The sequence below is a fragment of the Myotis daubentonii genome, chromosome 12 (assembly GCF_963259705.1).
Source record: "Myotis daubentonii chromosome 12, mMyoDau2.1, whole genome shotgun sequence".
Lineage (NCBI taxonomy): Eukaryota > Metazoa > Chordata > Mammalia > Chiroptera > Vespertilionidae > Myotis > Myotis daubentonii.
In genome coordinates this window covers 37,301,611-37,317,691 of record NC_081851.1, presented here as the reverse complement: position 1 = coordinate 37,317,691, position 16,081 = coordinate 37,301,611, and the positions used below count along the sequence as shown (strand labels likewise).

General features: G+C 39.1%; 1 protein-coding gene across 12 annotated transcripts in view; it reads left to right on the top strand.

Moving 5' to 3' along the window:
* Window positions 1-16,081, top strand: part of ZNF638 (zinc finger protein 638) — a 111,831-nt gene that overhangs the window by 81,331 nt on the left and 14,419 nt on the right. For 8 of the 12 annotated variants that reach the window (XM_059659477.1, XM_059659482.1, XM_059659474.1 and 5 more), the window contains 6 exons: window positions 920-1,051; window positions 1,447-1,575; window positions 3,238-3,279; window positions 3,487-3,621; window positions 6,671-6,796; window positions 14,569-14,606. In XM_059659477.1, the coding sequence (XP_059515460.1) occupies window positions 920-1,051; window positions 1,447-1,575; window positions 3,238-3,279; window positions 3,487-3,621; window positions 6,671-6,796; window positions 14,569-14,606 (602 nt within the window). The remainder of the gene's footprint in view (window positions 1-919; window positions 1,052-1,446; window positions 1,576-3,237; window positions 3,280-3,486; window positions 3,622-6,670; window positions 6,797-14,568; window positions 14,607-16,081) is intronic. The other 4 variants (XM_059659481.1, XM_059659484.1, XM_059659480.1 and 1 more) reach the window with 2 other exon arrangements.

Sequence of the window (16,081 nt, the reverse complement as noted above, 5' to 3'; positions counted from 1 at the left end):
AATACCAGTTGTTAATTATGTTTTTAGAAGAGCAAGTGGGGTTTGCAGTTTTATTTGAAGTGCATAAAGTTCTCATTATTGTTTTCCTGTAGTTACATCTGGTATTATAAATATATTAAAATCTCATTAATTTAGATTTTATTGGTTAAGATTTTAAGATCATTCAGGTGCTAAGCATAAGTTTACTTTTGACTGGTAGACCCATTTTCCAAGTAGGAAGTAGTATGGCTTCCTATTTTGTTTTAGGAAGAATATTTTAAAGCACTAAAAGAGTATTTTAAATTCACTAAAAGCACTTTAGAAGGAACCATTTACGAACACAGTTGACATACTAGTTAAAATTATTCTCAACTCATTTATAAAAATTATAACTTCCCACATTTTCCTCAAAAGAAAAGTCAAAAGTTGGTAAATTTACTATTGTAAACCTTTGGGGATTTCCCCAACATTTACTAAAGGAAATATTGACATTGATGAGTCATCTTGAAGAATAAAATAGATCTGCTAGAAAGAATGCAGAAAAGAAAGTATTTACTTTGTAGTGGAGATTGGGTTATGGGGTAAGGATGCTAAAAGACCAGGTAAGCTTTTTTTAAATTGTAAGATAAAAGGATATGTAACTAAAAGAAAAGAATTGTAGTCAGAGACAAACTCGTGTTTTTAAACAGTTGTTGAGAAAAAGAATTAAAGATCTTGGACTATATAACAGGTGGTATGGCTGCAATTATTCTATGTACTTGAAGATAGGAAATTTGATTTTAATTTGAAGTTCAGACCAACTGTCAGAATTGGCCAATTTTAATATTAAATGCAATTTAAATACTAACATAACATTATCTGCAGTATAAGCTTAGGTAAATATAAAAGTATAAAAGCAGCTAAAAAATTTTTAATGTCAGTTGTTAAATTTGTTTTGAAGGAAACAGAGGAAATGTGTGTGGTACTTATTTCTAATTTGCCAAATAAAGGATATTCTATAGAAGAAGTTTACAACCTAGTAAAACCATTTGGTGATGCAAAGGATATTTTGATTTTATCATCTCATAAAAAGGTAAGTGTTGATAACAGATAGCTGTTCTTCTCTGCAAGCATATTTTTCCATTAAGTTCGCAAAGAAAAGGTTTAAAAGTAGTACCTCAAAATAATTAAGCTGTTTTAAGCTAAGGAATTTTTAAAATAAGTGATAAGACTTTTCTTAATGTCATTTACTAGAATGTCGTCTGTTTTTTTCTTTAGTGTTTTCTTATGAGTTCAGTTATTCATTATATCTTGCTTATGGTTGTTAATCTACTGAATTTATTGGTCTCATGTTTCTGAGGAATGCATTCTTTTATCTTCAAAAAAGTTACTAAGTTTTTCAATTTATTTGATTCCTTAAATATTAAATATTTTCAAGAAAAAGTAACTTAAATAAGACTTTTCCATTCTTGTAATTTGTTTTAAAAGGCTATTATAGAAATAAATAGAAAATCTGCAGATTCTATGATAAAATTTTATACCTGCTTCCCAATATCAGTGGATGGAAATCAACTCTCAATAAGTATGGCTCCTGAAAACATGAGTGTAAAAGATGAGGTAAATAACACTATCATTTTAATTACATTTTTATTAAATTTATTGTAGTCTATTATATTTTTTAGTTTTCTTCTTTGGTTCATATTTTCTCTCAGACAGTGAGAAAGATTCTGTCCCTCCACTGCCTGCTCTCTCACTGTTTTAGAGTTACTTCCATTTTGAAGGAATCCTATTCCTGTTGTATGTTCGATTGGGGGGAAGGTTAACTATTGTTTGTAGAGTATTGTCTGTACTACTGTTTGGACCCTTATCTCTGCCATTATTTGTCATACAAACCCAGAGGTTATCTTCAGTTTTTTTCTCTCATTTCTTATAAACAATTTGTCACTAAGTCTTGTCTCTTAAATTCTAAATATTTCTGGAGTTTGTTTCCTGTTTGTTTCATTCACCATTTCACCATTGCTTCACTTCTTAAAGTTTTAATTCTTAAAACCTCCTAGTAAATTAGTTCTTTGGATCCTTTACCTTCCTTTGTTGTTGTTGTTAATCCTCACCAGAGGATATTTTTCCATTGATTTTTTAGAAAGTGGAAGGGAGGGGGAGAGACAGAGAGAGAGAGAAACATCATTGTGAGAAGGACACATTGATTGGTTGCCTCCCGCACACACCCTGGGAATCAAGTCTGCAACCCAGGACCTTCAGTCCGTAGGCTGACGCTCTATCCAATGAACCAAACCAGCTAGGCCCTTTTTTATTTTTTAACCCTCACCCAAGAATATGTTTTTCATTGATTCTAGAAAGAGGAAGGGAGAGGGGGGCACAGAAATATCGATGTCAGAGAAAAACACTGATCGGTTGGTTGACTCTTGCATTTGCCTGGACAAGGATGGAGCCACAACCCTGTGGTACACAGGACTTCGCTCTGCCTTCATTTTTGTCTCCGTGAAAATCTTTCTCCACAAAGTCCTGAGACTGAGATAAAAGTTAAATCTGTTCAAATTTAACTGATTTAGAAACTCTGCATTGTTTCTGTGTGGCCTACTATCAACAGCTAAGAGGCATGAGGCAGAAATGTTATAATCACTAGAGCAAGGTAGAAATGCATCTAATTTGAAAAATCCTTCTATTGAGAATCAATCACTCAATGTGGTGCAATTACTGGGATTGTTTTATACATATTAGTAGTATTAAGAACCATAGTCTCATAAGATAAAGTTTCCTTCTGGTACATGTAAATCTTCCATTAGCTTTGACCTTGTCTCACGCCACTCTTGGCCTCTTTATAATTAGCAGCACCAAATTGCTATACACTTAATATCCTGTGTTGTTGTTTTTTACTAGCCTACATCTTTGTTCTTCCTCCTCCCCTACTTTGCTTAATTAACTTTTTGTTTTATAATTTGAATCTCTTACTATCTGCTAAATTAAATATCTTACTCCTTGTATGTGAATTTGAGTGTCCTCCCCTAAATGGTACAACCTTATTAATCTTTAATGTACTTAGGGGAATAGGATAAATTAGGTGTATGGGTAGGGTGCGACTTGTATAACTTGTTTAAGAAGAAGGAAAGATGTGGAAATAACAGAACTTTTGCTGAATTCATTTTATGAAAGTGCTTCATGATTATTCATAAATGCTATTTTATTATAAATCTTGACTAATTAAAAATATGAATGAAGAATGATGTACACCTTCAACCTTGTTCCATTTTGCTTTCCTAGGAAGCTATATTTACAGCCTTGATTAAAGAAAATAATCCAGAGGTGAGTTTTGCATTAAGTGCTTTCCTAGACTTGTTTAATAGATAGAAGCCTTGGTTCTTTATGTGTTCACCTGCTAGAAATTAAAGGAAACCTGAGCACTAATTTTAAAATTAAATGCTGTTAATCTATGTTATACATTTGATACTTCAGCTGTGTTTTTCTTTTCCTATGCTCTCTCTTAAAAAAAAAAACAAAAAAAAACTACAGGCAAACATAGAAAAAATACACAATCGATTTATACATCTTAATAACTTACCAGAAGATGGACTTCAGTGTGTACTATGTGTTGGACTTCAGTTTGGAAAAGTGGATCACCATATATTCTTGAGTAATAAAAACAAGGTAACAAAGTCCCTTCTATTTTTATCTGTGTGTTCTGTAAATAATATAAAACTAAATCCTATATTATTATAGTCTGCAACTTTTAATTCAGCTTCTGAACCGAAGCACCTATAAGCATTACTCAGCCTTATAGCAGATAGATGGGTGTATTTTCTTTGGGCTGTGACAAGAAGGAAGAAATGATCTTTCTCTCTCCTAGAACCTTGTTTTAAGGGGAAATAAAACTTGCACAACAGATGAAAGATACTGTAGTGCAAAAAGCATTAACTTATGGGGAAGTTTTAGACTTGAGTTCATCTAGCTTTAACCACCTTTATACCTGGGCTAAGTTGGTTTACACTTCTTATTTGTAAAATGAAACGGTGTTGCCAGGTGTTTTCTAAAGTCCCTTCCAGCCATAAAACACATAGAGAGTTGGGTCTCTTTGTTTAGTTATATGGAAAGAAGTATAAAATGATCATTCCTTACTTCTATGCTTTGGTTTCTTCCCTTAAAAGTCATTAACTTCTTTACATTTGCTCTGCCCGCTGTGTTTAATGTTTAATTCAGATTCATGTCCATTAAAAGTAGATTTTGATCAACCTTATATTACATAGAAAATTAGGGTTTCATATGAAAGTTGGAAATATTTGCTTTATAAAAAGTAGCTAGCCCTAACTGGTTTGGCTCAGTGGATAGAGTGTTGGCCTGCGGACTCAAGGGTCCTGGGTTCGATTCTGGTCAAGGGCATGTACCTTGGTTGCGGGCACATACCCAGTGGGGAGTGTGCAGGAGGCAGCTGATTGATGTTTCTCTGTCATTGATGTTTCTAACTCTCTATCCCTCTCCCTTCCTCTCTGTAAAAAATCCATAAAAAAATATATTTAAAAAAAAAAGTAGCTAATTGACGAGCAACTAGTTATTAATTTCTTTGACATGCTTCTAACTGATACACAGACCATGTTTGATACTTTAGAAATAGTGATATAGGATGGAAGGGAGATGACAGGTGGCATAAGGAATTCTAAATATTACTTTAGACATTTTTAATTCTATTGGTTCTTCCTCATCCCCTACTTTGCTTAATTAACTTTTTGTTTTATAATTTGAATTCTGCACACACCCCGATCAGCGATCTTACCCAGCATTGAACCAATAGGTGTCTGGACAATGCTCCAACCAACTGAGCCACACTCCTTTTCAATTTTGCCTTGACTTTGCAACATTTTAAGAATTGTTTTCTCTTGTTTACTTTGAAATAAGGATTAACCTTACCTTTTAAATCACATGTTTGAAATCTGGAAAAGTATTCATACTTTTAAAAATTAAAAAATGTTTTATTGTAAAATAACATAAAATTTACTACCTAACTATAGTTAAATGTTAGTTCAGTGGCATTAAGCATATTCACATTGTGCAATCATCACCACTATCCATATTTCCATTAAACAATAACTCCACATTCTCACTCTTCCTGGCCCCTGGAAGCTACCATTCTATCATTCTGCTTTCTGTCTGTATGACAGCGGTTCTCAACCTGTGGGTCGCGACCCCTTTGGGGGTTGAACAACCCTTTCACAGGGGTCGCCTAAGACCATCGGAAAAAACATATATAATTACATATTGGTTTTTTTTTGATTAATTACTATGCTTTAATTATGTTCAATTTGTAACAATGAAATTGGGGGTCACCACAACATGAGGAACTGTAGTAAAGGGTCCCGGCATTAGGAAGGTTGAGAACCACTGATCCATGAATTTGACTACTCTAGGTACCTCATATAAGTGGAATCATACATTATTTGTCCTTTTGTAACTGGCTTATTTCACTTTGCATAATGTCCCCCAACATGTGTGATAGCATATATCAGAATTTTCTTTTTAAGGCTGAATAATATTCCATTGTTAGTATATACCACACTTTGGATAAATACTTGGGTTGCTGTCACCTTTTGGCTATCTATCAACACTAATAAAAGAGAAAAATGGTAATTGGCGTACGACGATACCCTTTTCATTGGCTAATCAGGGCTATATGCAAATTAACTGCCAACTAAGATGGGCAGTTAACTGCCAACAAGATGGCGGTTAATTTGCATATGTAGGCACAATGCAGGGAGGCGAAAGGGAAAGCAGGAAGAAGCCCCCTGCCACTGACAGTGATTGGAAACCCAGGGGGGAGCTAAGGGCTTGGGGGCAGGGCAAAGGCGGCCCTGGGGCCGCCTTTGCCCTGCCCCCCAGCCATGATCGGAGAATCAGGTGCCTTTTCCGCCCTGGCCAGTGATAGCAGGAAGTAGGGGTGGAGCCAGCAATGGGAGCTGGGCACGGGCGAAGCTAGCAGTCCCAGGAGCTAGGGGCCCCTTGCCTGGGCCTAAAGCGAAGCCCACGATCGCAGGGCCGCTGCAGCTGTGGGTACCCGCTGCCCGGGCCGGACACCTCAGCCAGAGGCATCCTGCAGGGGCAGGGGCAGAGCCCGCGCAATCGCGGCGCCCCCCGCTGCCACTGCAGGTCCCCGCTGCCCGGGCCGGACGCCTAGGCCAGAGGCATCAGGCCTAGGCAAGGGGCTGATCTTGCGATTGGAGGGTGATGGGGGTCAACGCCTGAGGGCTCCCAGTATGTGAGAGGGGGCAGGCTGGGCTGAGGGACACTCCCCCCTCACACACCCAGTGCACGAATTTCGTGCACCGGGCCCCTAGTATATATATAAAAGGCTAATATGCAAAGTGTCTCCTCGGGAGTTCAACAGGGAGACCAAGAGTTCGCTCACTCGCTATGACGTGCACTAACCACCAGGGGTGGCGCGGAACAAAGGAAGGCCCCGGCTGGCAGTCGGCAGCCAGGGAAGGAAAGCCCTGATCACCCACCAGGCCTAGGGACCCTACCCATGCATGAATTTCATGCACCAGGCCTCTAGTTGTGAATAATGAACATCAATATACAAATATTTGTTCAAGCCCCTGCTTTCAATTCTTTTGGGTATATACCAAATAGTGGAATTGCTGGATGATACGGTAATTCTTTTTTTAATGTTTTTAGGACCTATTCTTACCCTTTTTTATCTTCTCCAAAGGCAATTCTTCAGTTAGATAGTCCTGAATCTGCTCAGTCAATGTACAGCTTTCTGAAACAAAATCCACAGAACATAGGTGACTATGTATTGACCTGTACATTATCTCCAAAGGTGAACTCATTAGAGGTAAGTTTTGTTTTCTTTTTTTGATTCAACTTGTATGCTTTTAGAAAATAAAGTATACAGGTCATTCTCCCAAAGCTATGTGATATACACTGAAGGTAATTTCAAGAATTATATTCTTGGACAGTAATCAAACTGATTCTGCATTTAGATTCTTTCATTTAAAAATTTGTTTTGCAATCACTGTTCCAATTTTTATTTTATGGAGCAGAATAAATTTGAGAATAAATTGAGGTAATTTTGGAAAATTAGCACAAAACTTATTTTGGACATATGTGTAGAGTGATTCAATTTGTGTAATATGGTTATCTCCAGAATGCAGAGACTACTTTGAGTTCATTTTGGCTTTGCCCTGGTACAAAGAAGTTGTTTTATTCTTTTATTTGTTTAAATTATATTATAAACTTTCTTCTTGTATAAGAAATAATATTTTACAGGTTCTTGGCTTATGCAGTAATAATACATGTATGAAAACTACAAATAGTCCACCTTTGAAATTCAAATTCATGTTTTCTAACAGTTTAATTGTATGTGTATCAGTAGCAGCAGGTAAACAGTAGGGCTTATATTTGGTGACGGAATGTTTTCTGTTTGTTAACATGCCAAAAATCTTGTGTATCTCAAGAAAATGAAAATTCACATTAAAACCAAATTAAATAGAGCACCTATAAGTAAATGCATCATAGTAGGTACTGACCAAGCACAAATTGAAGGAGTTGTTTAACCTCATTATTTCATAAAAATTTGGAAATTTTTAGTCCTTGTTTCTCAACAGAACATTGTTTTTTTAAAATTTTTTTTATACATTTTAAAGTTACTGCTTTGTTCAACTAAGTTCAGAAATTACAAAACCTCTGTCTACATTACTACTTTACTTCCTGAGCCCTTACTCAGAACCTTATTCTTACATCTTAGGAGATTAGAGATCCCATTTGGCTTATTGTAAAAGTCTTAGCTACATCACTAATAAGTTAGCCTTGTGATCTTGAGCATGTCACACATAGTGTCTATTTTATCTATTCAATAAAAGACATATTGGATAGTAGAGGCAGGTAGACTTCAAGGTATTGTAATGGTCTATCTATAATCTATAATAATAAAAACATAATGTGCTAATTAGACCAAACGTCCTTCCAGACAACCTTCTGGACGAAGCTGTGGCAGCAGGGGTCATGGCGGTGGGGGCCGAGCCCCTTGCACTAATTTTGTGCATTGGGCCTCTAGTATAAGAATGAAAGCCCTAAGCTAGGGATTAGACTATGAAATTGAAGTGATTCCTGCTCCCAGAGTTTTTAAATAATAGTTTTTAATTTATCATGTTTATAATGAATTATAACATTCTTATATTACCCTGTCTTCAAATGGTCCTCCCCATTTTTGTTATCTTTTAAATTACTTCTACATGTAGTACATTTCAGTCTTTAGTTCTGTAATTATGGTTTACAGCATATGAAGCACGAAAGCTTAATTCTGAGTACTGAAAAACAATGTCTGCATTTTTTTGACATCTTGATTATAAAGATACTAGAGGCCCGGTGCGTGGATTCGTGCTCCAGTGGGGTCCCACAGCCTAGCCTGTGCCATCTCACAATCTGGGACCCCTTGGGGGAGGTAGTAGTGCGCGAAGTGGCAGGCGACCTGGGAGGAGCCTGAGCCCAGTCCGGGCGCCGTGCCGCTCCTGCTCATTCCCGCTCCACTGCACCTGTTGCGGTAACGCTGCCCCGGAGGCAGGAGAGACTTGTGCTGCAGCACCTATCCTTGCTAGCTGTGAGCTGGCGCCCATCGGTCAGCTGAGTGGCACTCCTGCTGTGGGGCACACGGACCACCAGGGGGCAGCTCCTGCATTGAGTGTCTGCCCACTGGTGGTCAGTGTGCGTCATAGCGACCAGTTGAACGGTCGCTTAGGGTTTTATATGTATAGATTTACTGAAGAATTCAGTAGTGATGAGAGGGGATCTATAAAGAAGGAAATATATGTCTGTAACTTGTATGCTCGGAGGTGACTTATATTCCCAATCATTTCTCAAAATGACATGTTTTTGTTTTCTTTGTTATTTTAGAATATGGCTTTCCTGTATAGTTTAGGAATTGTTTTTTGTTGTTGAAAGAAGATTGTCTTTATTGTTATTTAGGTCATATAACTTAAAGTAGAGGCCCAGTGCACAAAAATTTGTGCGCTGGCGGGGGAGGGGTGGTGGGTGGGTGTCCCTCAGCCCCACTTCTGCCCTCTCACAGTCTGGGACCCCTTGGGAGATAACCACCTGCTGGCTTAGGCCCGCTCCCCGGGTGGCAGATGGCAGGCCTGATCCCTCAGTGCCTGCCCTGCCTCCTGGGTTGTGCACACAGCAGCGCTGATCCGGGGGTTGGGGTGCCGTCCCAGGTGGGGTCGCACATGGGACATCCGAACGGAATGGCCGATCGCTGCTGCACGGCACGGCCGCCCCAGGTTGGGTCGCAGATAGCAGGCCCGGATGGCGGCAGGGCAGGTGGGATGGCGCTGTCCCACCCTGCCTGTAGTATGCAAATTAACCGCCATCTTTGTTGGTGGTTAATTTGCATATTTGCTGATTAGCCAATGGGAGGCGTAGCGAAGGTATGGTCAATTACCATGTTTGCCTATTATTAGATAGGATAGAATATATTATCTTCTTAAAGCTATTCTTCTGAACCCTGTCCTAAATTTATTGCCATTTTCTTTGTAAAGCAACCATACATTTATTTTTATATATATACTAGAGGCCTGGTGCACAAAAGTTTGTGCACTCGGGGGATTCCCTCAGCCCGGCCTGTGCCCTCTCGCAGTCTGGGACCCCTTGGGGGATCGGGCCTAAGCTGGCAGTCAGACATCCCTCTGGCATCCCAGGAACCCTTGGGGGATGTCCACTTGCCAGCAGGGAGCAGGCCTAAGCTGCAGTCGTACATCCTTAGTGCTGCTGAGGAGGCGGGAGAGGCTCCCGCCATCACCGCTCTGCTGGCAGCCGTCAGCCTGGCTTGTGGCTGAGCAGAGCTCCCCCTGTGGGAGCGCACTGACCACCAGGGGGGCAGCTCCTGCATTGAGCATCTGCCCGCTGGTGGTCAGTATGTGTCATAGTGACCAGTCATTCCCAGTGGTTCTGTTGTTAGGGTCAATTTGCATATTACCCTTTTATAATATAGGATAGAGGCCTGGTGCATGTGTGGGGTCCGGCTGCTTTGCCCTGAAGGGTGTCCCGGATCAGGGTGGGGGTCCCACTAGGGTGCCTGCCCAGCCTGGGTGAGGGGCTGAGGGCCATTTTCAGGCTGGCCACACCCCCTTCAAGCTGGCCATTGCCGTGGGCTGGAAGCAGATATTGGGGATTTATTTATCTTCTATAATTGAAACTTTGAAGCCTTGAGCAGAGCTCAGGGCTGGCAGGGCAGGTGGGAAGCTTGGCTTCCTTCATTGCTGGGGGCAACCCAAGCCTCCTGCTCACTCCAGCTCCATGGCTGCCACCATCTTAGTTGGGTTAATTTGTGTATTCGCTCCTGATTGGCCTGTGGGTATAGCGGGGGTATGGTCAATTTGCATGTTTCTCTTTTATTAGATTAGATATATCCTATATAATAAAAGGCTAATATGCAAATCGACTGAACGGCAGAACGACTGAGCACTATGATGCGCACTGACCACCAGGGGTCAGATGCTCAATACAGGAGTTGCCCCCTGGTGGTCAGTGTGCTCCCCCTGTCGCTCAGCCAGAAGCCCTGAGCCAGACTAATGGCTGGCAAGTGCAGCGGTGGTGGTGGGAGCCTCTCCCACCTCTGCGGCAGTGCTAAGGAGGTCTGATTGATGGCTTAGGCCTGCTCCCTGTAGGGATATCTCCCGAGGATTCCTGGACTGCGAGAGGGTGCAGGCCAGGCTGAGGGACCCCCCCCCCCCCGGGTGCATGAATTTCATGCACCAGGCCTCTAGTATATGTGTGTGTGTGTGTGTGTGAGTGCGTGTGTGTGTGTGTGTGTGTGTATTTATTTATAAAATCATGGAGGTAGAAAAAGTGATTTGTAGAAGGAATGGACTTAGGGGAAAAAGTTATAAAGGTAAAGGAAGGGCCCTTGGAGCTTGCGAGTGAGGAAGCTAATGCAATGGTACATCTTTGATTTTTGATATTTTTTCATGCTCTTCTGAGTTATTTTTGTTATTTCCTGGATGCTGTATCTCCCACTCTCTTGGATTACTTTACTGTTTGCTAGAGTGCACTGTCAAATAATTTTCTGCAGAAAGTATGTGTGGGCAGTAAACTGTTAAATATGAATCCCTGCATATTTGAAACTGACTTTATTTTGCCTTTAGAAAATATTTCATTGATAGTTTGCCTAGGTGGAGAATTCTATGCGCATATTGTTTTTTTCTTTTATTATTTCCTAACTAGTATTGCTGAGAAGGCTGAGTGTAACCATACTTTTATATATTCTATTTTTTTCTCTTTGAAAGCTTTTAGCATTTATTCATTAAACAAATATTTATCTAACTAGAGGCCTGGTGCACAAAAATTTGTGCACTCAGGGGTAGGGGGGTCCCTCAGCTGGGCCTGTGCTCTCTCGCAGTCTGGGACCCCTCGGGAGTGACCACTTGCTGGCTTAGGCCTCCTCGCCAGGAGATTGGGCCTAAGATGGCAATCAGACATCCCTCTGATAGCCTGGCAGCCCTTGGGGGATGTCTATTTGCCAGCGGGGAGCAGACCTAAGCTGCAGTCGGACATCCTTAGCGCTGCTGAGGAGGCAGGAGAGGTTCCCACCACCACTGCTGTACTGGCAGCCACCAGCCTGGCTTGTGGCTGAGCAGAGCTCCCCGGGGCAGCTCCTGCATTGAGCGTCATTCCCAGTCTTTTTGCTGTTAGGGTCAATTTGCATATTACCCTTTTACTATATAGGATAGAGGCCTGGTGCACGGGTGGGGGCTGGCTGGTTTGCCCTGAAGGGTGATCCGGATCAGGGTGGGGGTCCTGTTTGGGTGCCTGGCCAGCCTGGATGACAGGCTGATGGCTGTTTGCAGCTGGTAACACCCTCTTCAGGGTGGGGGTCCCCACTGGGGTGCCTGGCCAGTCTGGGTGAGGGGCTGAGGGCTGTTTTCAGGCTGGCGGGCGACTGAAGCTCCCAGCCTCTTTTTTTTTCCGTTTGTTTTTATTCTGGGATTTATTTACCTTCTATAGCTGTCATTGGAGCTGAGAGCCGGCTCCAGCTCTGAGGCCCAGCTCCAGCTCTGAGGCCGTGGCTGGCTGAAAGCAGGTATCTGTGTTTGTTTAGCTTCTATAATTGAAACTCTGTTGCCATCACTGGCACTCTAAGCTCTGAGGCCCTTGCTGGCTGAAAGCAGGTATCTGGGGTTTGTTTAGCTTTTATAATTGAAACATTGTTGCTTCTGGAGCTCAGAGCTGGGCCACGGCAGGCGGGGAACCTTGGCTTTCTCCATCACTGGAGCAAGCAAGCCTCATGTTCGCTTCAGCTGCGTGGCTGCTGGCCGCCGTCTTTGTTGGCAGTTAATTTGCATATCCTGCTGATTAGCCAATGGGAAGCATAGCGGAGGTATGGTTAATTACCATGTTCGTCTATTATTAGATAGGATTCCTTTTCTATGACATAATACTTTAGATATTGGAATACATTGATGACAGAAGAATCAATGTCCCAGTATTCAAAGAACTTATTTAGTGGAGGAGATGGACTATAAACAGATAAGAACTACAGTGGGGCCTTGACTTATGAGTTTAATTTGTTCCGAGACTGAGCTCATTAAGGAGCTCATTAACTCAAATTACTCTATCAACTCAATGCAAAAAATTGGCCGAGAGACAGCTGGTATTTCAAAAAACTCATTAGTCAGGACACTCGTAAGTCAAGGCCCCACTGTATATATAATGTCCAGTGGTAAAAAGTGCAGTGATGTGCTATGGAGACAAATAATGATAAAAGAATAGAGAGTGATGGATGGGAATATGTGTATTTTAGAGTGGTCAGGAATAGACCCTCTGAGGTAGAGTTAAGTGAGAGATCTGAAGGAAGTAATTGCCATGAATAAAGAGGTTTTTAGAAAAGCGAAGGTGTTAAGAACATTGGTGATTCAAAAGTCTTCAAGGATGATCATAGGTCTAGTGCAGTGTGCAAGGTTTTATCTTAGTTTGGAACTTATTTTCTAGATCCTGCTTACAGGACTGAAGGAATTTATGAAAGTCTAAAGATTACTGTGTTCCTGGATCTGGTGAATGTTTTCCTCCTATTATTTCTTTGATTTTTTTTCTTGTCTTCAGTTTTAACGTTCTGTCTTTATGGAAATAACACCTATACCAATTTTGCAGATGATATATATCTTGTTGAATTTTTCTTAGAAAAATTCTTTAGAGAGGATATTCTTTAGAGGTGTTTTTAAAGCTCTTCAGTTGTCTGTAATACACTCAGCCTTTTTAATATACTTGTTCACTTTTGTGCATTTGTATGTTTTTTCTTTTACCTATTTATGAATAAAGAAGCAAATTAGCTAATTAAAGGTATCTGGTATAGATTTCCTCTACTATCCTATAAACTGTATGGAAACGCTGTGGATGGAGCTTATCAACTGCCATCTTTAATTTCAGTCATAAATCATTACGATATAGTCTAGATATCCCACCAGATACCTCAGTAAAGAAAGCCTTTTCTCTGGGACTCCAACACCCACACCAGGAATTCTCTCTGGGCACATTACTCTTTTTTTTTTTTTTTTTTTAAGTAAAAGTCTGAGTTTTTAATTTGACAAAATATGGAGAAAGATAATTCTCAACTCAAAGAACACAATTCCCACAGAAAAAGCCTCCAGCTAGCATGTGTAAGCTTTAAAGGGCATATATAGAGAGCAGGCTAACATCTGTGTGGGAGATTGCGGGGGGTGGAGAGATTGAGAAAAAAATAAAAAGAGAACTCATGGATGTGGACAGCAGTGTGGTGATTGTAGGGTGGAGATGGAGGAGGGTATAGGAGAGAGAATTGGTAATGGCTGGAGGCTTGACTTGGGGTGGTGAACACACAGTGTGGTGTACAGGTGATATGTTGTAGAATGGTGCACCTGAAACCTGTATGTTTTTGTTGACAAATGTCACCCCAATAAATTAAAAGGAAATTAAAATAAACAAAGGGCATATATTTTTGCTTGTTTTGTTCACTCACTGTGATATATCCTAAGTGCCTAGCCTAGTGTTTGGTACATAGACACTAAATTTTAATTCCTGCTTCCATTTTGGGCCCCAAATAATTGCTTTCTTGGTGGTTCGGATATGTGTCTAAAAGATTATTGTTAAATTTTGTCCAACTTTTCTAGGTGTTTTTGAGTAGAAAACTTCTTCAAGTCAACTAGTTTCCCTTATAAATAGAAGTTTTTTTTTTTCCAGTAATAATTGCACAATGAAGAAGTTGATATTTCAGATTGATTGTTTTTATTCTTAGCTAAAGGTGGTATTTCCAGGTTTTTAAAGTTAAAAGTTTATTTCCTATTTATGTCAACACTAAGGAAACTTATTTTTCTCATTAGTTGCTATTGTTAGTTTTCCTTTATAACCTAACCTTAATGAGAAGTTTTTCTCTATAACCTAACCTATCTAGAACCTGATAGTTATATGAACACTGAAAATTAACTTTTATTTTAATATATCTTAAGTGTAGTTTGTTATTGTTTTTATTTATTTATTTATTTTTGCTTAGATTTTAAGAATTGAAATCATTGCATTGATGGGTTAAATACTTAAAGTTTAGTATAATAGGCTCTACTAAAATGTGGAATTATGTTACAGGCTCAAGCTGAGAAAGACCAAGAACTAGGAAAAGAAAGGTATGTGGCTTTAAGTATATTAACATTTTCATCTAGTATTTAGTTAATTACTGCATTTCATTTCTGTATTTTGTAGTAATTGTTCACCTGTAGCAAAAATTTCTTATTTTACATGTTCATTTTGTGTATATATCTAAGTATTGTGGTTTTCTCTTTTGATTTTGTTGACCAAGGGGGTGATTTTTGTTTTTGTTTTTTGTCTCGGTATTTACGGATTTTTTTTTATTTTTATTTTTTTTTTTAGAAAAACTGTATAAACACAATTTGAGTTAAATATATAAATATGACTTCTTTATTAAATGTTTTGCTAAGACTCTTAAACAACTCAACTCTGTGATCAGTTTTATATTCTTCATGTTAGATTTTCTTTTCCAAAATAGTTACAATGGTAACACTTCAATCTTTTTGCATAATCTTTTAAAATTTTACACTTAAAACCAAAAAGGTAATGTTCAGTGTGTATTTTGATACTTTTTAAAAACAGCTGGGGTGTGGAAAGGGATATTTATAAAACAGTAATATGTATGCTGCTTTATATTTTCAGAGGATGAAAGTTTCTTCTTCAGAATCTACACAGAGTAGTGGCTCACTCACAGCTTTGTTTTGACCACATTGTCTTTTTAGTCACTCTCTCTTCCTGATGAATCCACTCATAGCACCACCTTTGCCCCACCAATGAATAATCTCCCTGTTACTACTCTTTATTGGGATTTACGAATTTAAACTCTTTTTCCTTCCCTTATATAATTAATGTAATTTACCCTTATTTGTTGGAATTAATGTAGTAAGAGCTTTTAAGTATGAGAGCATTTTGAAAGTGCTTAAAATGTGGAGTTTATTTTATTTGATGCACTAATTGTAAGATGCCTGAAGAACAGAAAAATAGGAAGTTCTACCGATTTTTCTTCTCAGTAATTAATATTTATTAAATGAGACTTTTAAATGATAGAGGCTTATGAGTACATTAAAATATGTTGGTGACTTGAAGCAATAGATTTGATGTATGTGTCGACACAAACTTTAAGTTGTACATCATACCAATTATATTCATATGCCTAAGAAGGAATACCAAAAGCAGTGTTTGATATAAAAGCCCATGAATGGCTTAATAAGTAACAATGCCACATGTAGTAGTAAAGATAGACCTACAGTTTGGCCACAGTAACTCTGGCTGGTAAGTAAATAAACTCTGAAAATTCTGTTTTATATATTTCATCTGACAAAATTTCTTTCAGGTCTGCAGGAATAGGCATCATCTGTGTTTTGGTCATTTTTTTCCTCTCGTTTTGACTTTTAAAATCAAATATATTTCTTAATGAATTTAGAGATAATTGTCTAATCTTAAACATCAATTTAAAAAATTCTAGTACTAATAACTTTTTAATTCCCATTTTGCACTCAATTTTTTTCTGACTTATATGACATTAGAGAAAAAGATGCGGGTTTTAGCCCAAATACTTCACATTTGTTTATTG